The sequence below is a fragment of the Poecilia latipinna genome, unplaced genomic scaffold (genome assembly GCF_001443285.1).
Source record: "Poecilia latipinna isolate Pla-1442-1.1 unplaced genomic scaffold, P_latipinna-1.0 Scaffold2985, whole genome shotgun sequence".
Lineage (NCBI taxonomy): Eukaryota > Metazoa > Chordata > Actinopteri > Cyprinodontiformes > Poeciliidae > Poecilia > Poecilia latipinna.
The window spans coordinates 39,922-49,909 of NW_015115601.1; the positions used below are offsets into that span (position 1 = coordinate 39,922).

The window sequence follows — 9,988 nt, forward strand, 5'->3', positions numbered from 1 at the left end:
AATGCATCTAAAAAGTTTAAAGTATCGTTGAAAGGTTGATTAATTTTAGTAATTCAATTCGAAAACTGAAACTTGTACAAGTAATTGATGATGGCTTAAAACTGATGAAAACCCAAAGTCATGTTTTACAGAAAATTTTAATGCATGAAAAAACAAAACAATTATTAACAGAGAAATGTCATGCATAATAAGCTTGTTAGTTGTAAATCAGACAATAATAGGCATCCAGTTTATGGGTGATAAGAGATAAATGGACTTTAATAAAGAAGTGGGATCTTAGAAGAAAGTTGAGTGGAAGGAAAAACTACTATAAAAGGACTGGGCTGTTGCTCACATGTCTGAGTTTTGACTTTTATCCTGATTTATTACTTTTTTTCCTGTGAAGAACACTTTGAAATTAATCTCAGAAATTTTTTATTTAAAAAATTCTAGATTTTATTTTTAAATTTTTTTTAGGTAGGATTAAATTAAAACAAAATTTGGGATTTTTGAAAAACAGAAATGTCCATGTTTCTGGGATTATTCCCAAAATTTTGAGGAAATGTTTGACTTTTCAAACACACAAATTTTCTTTTTTTCTTTCTAAAAAATTCTGATTCATCTCAAAATGTTAGTTTTTTCAAGCAAATTTTTGACTTCCAAACTGAAATTTCTGTTTTTTCTAGAACACTTATGAGAATAATCTCAAAATGAGTTTTTGCTAGCAAATTTTCAACTTTTCAAACTTAGAAATTAACATGTTTTTAATGAAATTTCTGAGTCATCTCAAAATTTGAGGTTTTTTTTTTTTTTTGGCGGAAATCTACTCTTTTCTGTTTATTTGTTTCTTTCTCCCCTGTCTACTACGAACCTTTCTCCGCACTCTAAATTGGCGGCTGTGAGTCAGGCGTTACGCTGTAAATTCCCACAGTCCTGAACGCAGCAGGGATGATACCTCAACATCCATCCAACCTGCCGCTGCTAGCAGGTTGATAGCTAACCGGAGAGAGTTCAGGGCGGCACGGCTTCATCATGAGGACGTCCCTCCCTCGTTAACCGGCACCGAGGACTCCCACGGCTCCCCACCCAGCTGGACTCACCGCCCCACCGCGGAAAGCGAGATGACGACCCGGTCGGAGAGAGAAAAAGCCCAGAAACTGAACGAGCAGCATCAGGCCATTCTTACCAAACTGCTGCGAGAAGAGGACAACAAGTACTGTGCAGACTGTGAGGCTAAAGGTAGGCAGGACACGGTCCACAGTGACCGGGGGACACGGGGAACACGCTTGGACATTGTCCACCATGCACAGGAATGCATGTCTCTGCTGCATTTTGCACCGACATGTTGTAATTTTCATTAATACATTTTAAACACTCAGGGATTAAATTTACAAAACGAAAATGTTTTTTTTTAAAAATTATTTTCAAGGTAGCATTGAATTAAAATAAATAGGATTACAAAATTTCCGCTGAGTATTTTCAAAATAAAACACTTTTTAAAGTTTGTATCAAATTGCTATCATGAAAAATGTTTTTTTATATATATTAAAATAATGTATCTGGGCTGAATTCGTTTATTTTTTCCTTATAAGTAATTGTCTTCTATTTTCTGTTTATATGAAGTTTAAATGCCTTTCTTTTATTATGTATCTGAACGCCTCTTTGTTCCGGTTGTAAGTGGGTTCACTGTGGGTAACTTGAGGCTGTAGTATCGATGTCGTGTCCTTGACTGGGTTATTAATGAGCGGAAAACGTGCGTGTCCCGTGGAGCAGCGTGGAATCTCAGGTGTTTTTCACTCTCTGATTGCGTCCTGTTTAAAAAGAAATTGAAAAAGGAAATAGAAAAAGCACACATAGGCACATTCTGCTGCTGCAGCATCTTCACCAGACTCCATTAGAAAAAACGAAACTTTATCATTTTCTTACACAAAATCATAAAATACAATATGAGCAAATACATGTGATAAAAGCGTAGATGTGCTTTCTCAATTCGGCATATTTCAGATATAATTAAAGTGATTATTACTGTGCAGAAATGTGTACGCATTTAAATCAATGGTTGAGCTACAATTTCCAACAAAATCTTGCTGTATTATCAGGTATTGCTATTATTGCATGTCAGTGTGAAAGGATGCTATTTTTAATTAGTAAATTAAGTTTTAAAGGGCACATATCGGGGTTACCTCTGGGTGAGATTACGTCTTTTTTGCGTCATCGCCGCGCCTCCTTTGCAATCAGTGAGTCAGTGATTTATCCATCTCTTTTTCTACTTATTCACTAGGATTAAGGAATCGTTTTAGAGCTGGGTGGATTTTCAATCAGTTTTTTAATAGATTTATCACAAATCAAAACCTGAATATTCTGGCACGCACGCTTGGAAAATAAAGGGTTTTAATTAGTGGAACGCCTCTGCAGGGTTGTTCAAGGTGCGGCCCGGGGGCCTTTTTGTGGCCTTTGGAATAATATTGTGTGGTCAAGATTGGTATAAATCTGGCTCTTGGGCATATGGTACAATGCAGATGGTCATTTTTTGTAATTAGGATGAGATTTCCATGGCAAGGAACTGATGCAGCTGCTGACAACCACTCAGAATGCTGAGCTCTGCTGCCGTTGATCAGCTCTTTTAGTCTTCGGAGTGACGCTGCATGTAGTTGTTGTTTCCTGCCAGCTGCAGGCGGCGTGTCAGAGGTGCAGCTGCATGGCTACATGACGAAACGCTGCAGACTGCTGAATCATCTCGTCCTCTGAGCTGTAATTTCACCCTCTGTCCTGCTTGTTTTCACACACTGCCCTACATTTTTCCCTCCGTGTGGATCCGTGACAGACGAGATTCTCCCTCATATCAGTTTCGTTCGTTCATTGTGTTTGTCTACTAGAGTTCAGCCTAGATGTGAATCAAGTGTTGCACAAGCTGTCTCAGTTCTTGGCTTGATGTCAGCATCAGTTTGGTTAGAAATTATGAAATTATGAATTAGCAGATTCTGTGCAACCTCAGCAGATCTTAGCTAGTACCTTCAGGCTTCTCGCCGCTCTGATGACCTGTTTTTGATAGCAGTTCACTGTCAGATGTGTGAAATACGACAGCTTTAAAAGAAATGCATATTTTACTGCAGAAGCTTAAGTTAACATTGAACATTTTAGGGAAAAAAATAAATCTTTATTTCATCATATTTATTCAGAGCCAAAAAATGTGTAATTTTTTTTAAAAACAAAAAACATTACTTATGCTAAAGTAGCATAGTTATGCTTTTTATGCTACATTTGTACATTAAAGGAACACAATTAAAGATTTGTTGTACCATACCAGTGATGGATACTGCTTACTAAAACGTTAGTTGTGCTAAACCTTAAGCACTAATCATGACCATTAGTTCTGCTAATGCTACAGTGGTAAACCAGCATGGTATTTGGCGGAAGCTTATATTGTGAAACATTTCTCAGTCACGTTTTCCAGCTCTACTAAACCGCTGAATGAAAAATTTGACTTGGAACTGAAAGTTGAGCTCTAAAGATCTAGGTCTGAAGTTATACTTTTTAAACAACAAAATCTTGCTAGAACATTTTTATTTAATGTTTTTTTTTGTTTTGTTTTTTTTTTCCCTCAAATTCAAAAGTCTACACAGATTTGGTCAATATCAGGTTTAACTGTCTTTTAAAATGTATGACTTAGGTCAAACCTTTTGGGTTTCCTTCCACAAACAACTTATTGTAACTTTTAACATTTACATTTTATTAAAGATCAGAAATTGGTGCTCCTTTTACATTGTCGTGTCTTTTGAGAGATGCTTATCTCATATCCAAGCAAACGTGTCAGCTGAATTAAAATCTAAATTGGATCTGGGATTGAATAATTTTGGGCGTAATGCCGTTTATCGTCAGCAGGTGGACAACTCTTTCCACTGTCTAATTTGGTGCCTTTTTAGTTTGATTTCAGCAGACGTTGCATCTATAAATGTCTGGTTTACATTCATATCAAACCATCTATTATACATTTAAAAAATTCGAGTGTTTTTGTTTCCCTATTTGATTGTTTAGCTCATACTTTCTTCTGAGTATTCATCATTTCTTAATATTCTTCAGATTTTTCTCTTCACATTTCTTGGATCTGCATTCCCTCAGGAAATCAGCAGGGGGCAGCACAAATCTGCTGTGTTTTTCCCTTATGGGAGTCTTGTTCTCTGTTTTCCAGCATTCGAGTTTCCACGTTATAGTTCTGTAATTTACAGTGAGGGAAATTTGTATTAATTAGCAAATGGAGGTTGTTAACCTTCAGTAAAGGAGAATTCAGCACAGAGATGGTTCATTTTTCTGCTTGCAGCAGCAGCAGCAATGAGCCTCTTAACCCAAGATTAATGGTTTCCTTCAAAAAATTAAATAAATGAAATATTAAAAATAAGAGGCTAGATGTACATTGAATATTAAGACATTTTTAGGATGTTTTATCGGAGAAATGACACGGAAGTGTAGACTAATGCAGACATAAAATAATGTTTTTTAATAGCTGTCTGCTCAGGTTTTTGTGGTGCAGAGCAAGGGGTGCAACTAGGAAAAACCAGAAAGGTTTGTTGCTAAAGAAGCTGGTTGTTCAAATAATGCTTTATTCAACTTTATTAATGGAAAATTGAGTGGAAGGAAAAAGTGTGGTTTAGAAAGATGCACAAGCAGCATTAATAACTAAATCGTTGAGAGTAAAAAGAAATCAAAATCAAATTCTGGTTGTTTAGATAATGGATTTTTAATCTATTTAAAATATAAATCCCCTTTTTATATTGGATTAATGAAATAAATGCTCTTATATTTTCTAGGAATTGATTTATGTCCACATTAGCAAGTTATTTGTTTTTTCCCCCCTTTACTCTATGAAAATATCATTTATTGCAACCAAAGTAGGGGGGCAACTAATGATTATTTTAGTAATTAATTAATTGTAGGTAAAAAAAAATAAAATAAAAAAATTGGCACATTCTTTAGATTTTCATTTAACCAATTAAGCCTATTTTATTTAAAAAATATTAAAAATACATAAAAATATAAATAAACTAATTCCTTTTTTAAATACGAAAATAAATTTTCTTTGCCTAAAATGCAATAATATAGCATTCCTCTAGTGTACGGTTAATCAACTGTTTCCTCTAAAATCAACAGTGCAAAGCTGACCTGCAGATTTTTTTTCAATTAACCAATTAATAATTGCATCGCAAAAGGTGCTCAATTAGAATTTTTTATATTACAGATTTTGAATCAGGTGAAGCTAAAACTATGTCACTTGAGGAGTTCTGGGTGTAACACATTTCCAGATAAATATTTTTTGGAAGTATAAAAATGTCCAAAAAGTGAATTTTGCACAATAGTTTTCCTTTAGAACAAGCCCAAATCACCACACCTCCACCTCCATGCCTCACAGTTAGCATAAAGACATTTAGGCTCATTTGGTGTTAGTTTTTCCTGCCAGACAGAAAATTTCTCTTCCAATCATCAGAGCAACACTCTGACTCATCATGTGCCTGGTTACTTGAAACATTTCAGCTTTGAGCTCAGCTCATTGTCTCAGCTAAAAGGAGTTGGCCGTGAAGGAGTGCAGCCACCGTTTTCTCCTCTCTGCCACTGTCGCACACTTCCCGACACAGCCGCCCTCCAGTTGTTCTGCTGACTGTCCTCAGGTTGACAGTTCGGGCTTTAATTTCATGCTCTGCTAGCTGCCCCCCTCCGCATCTCTTCTTGTCAGTTTGAAAGCTCAGCTGTCACTCATCAAGGCTCCTGGGTGTTTCTCTGCCTGTGTCTCAATGTGCTGGGACGCCTTGCTTTGTCTGTCTCCGTCCGTGTTTCACTTTGTATGCTTGTGCCGTCTGTGGACATGACACTAGCTGCGATTTGTTTGTCTATAATCTGCTTACGTCGAAAAAACAAACAACAAAACAATACAAAATTTCGCCTAAAAAGTGATATTGAAATCACGCGTGAATAAGCTTGTTCACGCGATATAAGTTTGTAAAAAAAAAAAAAAACATAGCGGCGACGGAAGTAAACATTAGCCATTAGAGGAGACGTTAGCGTCTTATTCAGCCGTTGGACTGGAAAGCTGCGTATACGGCGTCTTTTTTTTAAATTTTTTATTGGCGGTTGACAAAAAAAAAAAAAAAAAACGTTCATTACGCATTACCGCCAGTTTTCAATACGAATGACAACTGTTTTAACCCGACTGTGCGATGCTGCGAGAGCTCCGATGGAGTTAGCTGTACATTATTGTCCGGGGGGCGGGGGGGGACGACACACAAACCACGAAGAAGACTACCATAGACATAATATATTTCCTGCGCCGGAGCGGCCAATGCGGGGTCTACTCTTATGTCTATGAAGACTACTTCCTGTTGTCTTCTTCGTGGCTTTCGATAGTAGCGTTCGGTTGTTGATCACGTGACTTGTGAGCTGTAAAAATGTTCTGTTCGGCTGAAAAACGACATCCCAGTGCAACAATGTTTTTATTGACAAAGGTGAGTGTTTTCGAAATTGGCGTGTTTCCATTAAATAAATTTATTTTTGTAATTTAATTTTGGTTAACTGAACACTGAACTACAGCTATGTGTAATAATGTGTCTGAGTACTTGCTTTCGCCGTTTTTATGAGTAGCTATCTTTATATCTCCATTTATATGTTTGTTGTGAGGTGACTGCAGGAGAATTCAGCTTTTGTTGTGTTCAAACGGGAGGCTAGTATCTTTAACAACAGAAACAGAAAGCAAAGTAAATTAATCTCCAAAGGAGAATATGTCAAAGATTTATTTATTAACGTCTTCAAACTCAGAATTACACATACATTTTTTTCTGGATTTGGTCGTATTTTCTCACATGACTAGGGTCAAACATTTTGGATTTCCTCACAAGATTTTTAAGTTTTTCTTTTTAAGACTATTAGCTTATTTCCCAGCACACATTTATCACCTAAGGTTTGTTTTACTTTTTACTGCTGGCTGTAGTTAAAGAGATGGGAATCATTCTGTATCTAAACCTCTGATATTGACATTAATAAATCTGAATTATTCTTTCCCTCATTATGGTGGCATTTAGCAAATAGAAATAATTTCGGTCATTCTAACTCACCTAAAACACAAAAAAATTTAGACTGATTTAACGTCAGAAAGTAAGAAAAAAAAAGGTTATCTTTTTTTTGTAATGTCAGGTAATATGCAAATAAATTTGATTTTACTAATATCACTTGACCAAACCTTTTCTAACATTTTACACCACAAAAAAGTAATAAAAGTATGTATGTAAGGTATTTTGAATTTTAATGATTTGTGTTATTGTATCGAGTCAATATCGGTATTGGCCAATACTTAAAGTTGCAATATTGTAATCGTATTGGAAGTGAAAAAGTTGTATTAGGACACTCCTAGTGAAATGTCCTTGTTTTCTTTATTGTTTTTGATTTGGATAGTTTATCAAACCCATTTCTCACCTCTATAACCCTTTTAAGATGAGCACCATGCTTTGTGAACGTGGTTCCGATAAGCTGGACATGTAAAGTTTGTAAATATGATCACATTACCAGTAACGCTGAGATTATTTGAAAGCAGACCAAGCTGAAGTCTGATAGATATTGATAGATTTCCAACAGATAGAGTCCAGCTTACAATGGCTGAGCTGCTTGATTTTAGGCTTAACACTCATTCAGCTGCCTTAATGCCCCCTCAGGCTGGAGAGCGCATTAGTGCCACTGCATTAGCACGATGATGCTCTTAGTCAAACCCAGCAAGCCCACTAGGCTTCCTGCACCACCATTATGTAGCCTGGATCCATAAAAGTTAAGCCGTTGCACTTTATGTGTTTAAAGTCACAAGTAAGCTTCATGTTCTGGACGGGGATGGAGCATGAGTGCTGCGGCGGGATTGCAGCCACTAGCCCATTAAAATAATTTCACTGTCATTTCTGTGCTGTCTCCTATTCATCCCCATAGAGATTTGGTTTGAGCCTGGGTAATTTTCTGCCTCTTTCTACATACTGGATGTTGCATCCCTGCGACAGATTTCACTGGAGACCACATAAACCTAAGACGGGCTGAAAAATAAATCGATAATATATAACGTGATAGACACGTGATCAATATCAACAGATAATATTCAATATGTATTCACTGAGCTCAGATCCAGAACTGCACAGCATTCTGGGAGATGTAGGCAGAGAAAAAGGCTTTAGCCGCTCCGTCTCTCAAGCTTAGCTAAGCAATGTTGGTGGAATCAACTCTCTCACTCTTTGGTTACCTAGCAACTCGGTCTTTCTTTGGTTACCTAGCAACTCGGTCTTTCTTTGGTTACCTAGCAACTCGGTCATTCTTTGGTTACCTAGCAGTGACCTGTTGAGTAATTTGTGAGGTTTGAGTTTGAGGTTTTGCCACTGTGCCTCATAACTACTTAAAAATAATTAAAAAAAACAATTTTGTGGAAAACTATGGATAAAGCAGGAAAGGTCACGTCACCAGTTTGGAAGTAGTTCAGGTATTTTAAACAGAAAATTAATTATTATTGATACTGACTGAAATAAAATGCTTATATTGTTGCCAAGATGGGCTGGGTTTGATATGCAACTTCAAAACTGCTTTTCTTTTTACCTTCATTTTATTTTATTTTCCTAAAGAATAGAATAAAAATATATTCATATATAAATATATATATTATCACCCTCTCTCTAAATATGTATAGTGTGTCAAAGAAAATATAAAATGGATAAATAATTCTAAATGTTAACTAATTTTGCCCAACAAAAACCAGTCTGAAATCATCTAGCAAGTGCAAATAAAAATATTTAAATACACAAACAAAACAAAGTCTGTAGTCCAACAGAAAAATAATTTTAAAGACGTTAAAAATGTTTAAGTTCCTTTTTTAAAGAACTTTAACATTATGTCCAAAGCTAAGAATCTTGTTTTAATATAAAAGGAAATTTTTTTTAAAAAAAAGTTTAAAACCAAAATATGTCACAAAAACTTTCATTTCATATTGATTAGGAACTTTGTTCATTTTATTTTTTTCCATTTGTCAGTCATTTGATATATAAATTTTTGCACCAGTGTCAAAAATCCTAGATTTTTACCGTAAACAAGACAATATGCAGACGCCTGGTTTGACTCAACTCTTTCCCTGTGGAAGAATGTGTTTAAAGTCTGCATTGTTGCATATTAATGAATGATCTGGCAGCTTTTTGTAGTTTATTGAGATTCATAGCACTTGGCAGGTTTGAACAAACTCAGAGCATTTTTCTTTGATGTAAAGCCTTTGGTCTTCAATCACAGCGGTGTTCAATTACACCTTTTATTCATCAGGTGAAAATGAGAAAGTATGCCGGCTAAAGTTAAAAAACGAAACCTTTTAAAGTCTTAAGTGGAAATCATTTTTATAGTATTTTGCTTGAAATTAGACACATTAGACCATGAAATTCAGGAAGGCAGCATGTTTTCTCTTTAGTTTGATTTGTTTTCATGTAAACCACATATTATGTGATCTATTTTAGTGTTGTCTTTTTTTGGCATGGGCAAAAATGTCAATTTTTTGTTTTACTTTCTAAATATAACAGCAAATCAATTGTATTTTTTATTTTTATCTGCTAAATAATCAATAAACTAAATGCACATTTTTAGAAAATAAAATAAGCAAAGCAGTCAGATTACTGTAGAGAAGTGGGGTGTTAATTATTGTAGATTTAAAACAAAAAACGGGTCTTAAAATCTAAATTTTGTGTCATTGTTCTAAATTTTTCTTTTTGTTTTTTAGTATGTCTTTTTAGCAACAAGAACAGAATATCTCTCACTCTTGCTTTATTTTGCCAAGTTGCATTTTAATAAAAGTCACTGGATTTTTTTTGGTCTCTTTTAATAATAAATTTAATTAAAAGCAAAAACCTGGATGAATATTTTGTGTTGCCCCTTCCTGGTATCCATGAAATTTTCTCCCCAGTATTGTTTTTTAAATGCGAATCTGCATGAACTGCAAAAAACAAAACAAATAAAACCTTTAGGC

The 9,988-nt window shown here is 35.3% G+C and overlaps 1 protein-coding gene across 2 annotated transcripts in view; it reads left to right on the forward strand.

Annotated features, from left to right (window-relative positions):
• Positions 1–887: 887 nt before the first annotated feature.
• LOC106939791 (stromal membrane-associated protein 1-like) overlaps positions 888–9,988 on the forward strand; it is a 22,671-nt gene continuing 13,570 nt past the window's right edge. Inside the window, exon 1 of one of the 2 annotated variants that reach the window (XM_015022333.1) lies at positions 888–1,218. In XM_015022333.1, the coding sequence (XP_014877819.1) occupies positions 1,101–1,218 (118 nt within the window). In that variant the 5' untranslated portion in view covers positions 888–1,100. Of the gene's footprint in view, positions 1,219–1,679; positions 1,766–9,988 lie in introns of those variants that run through there. The other variant, XM_015022334.1, reaches the window with a different exon arrangement.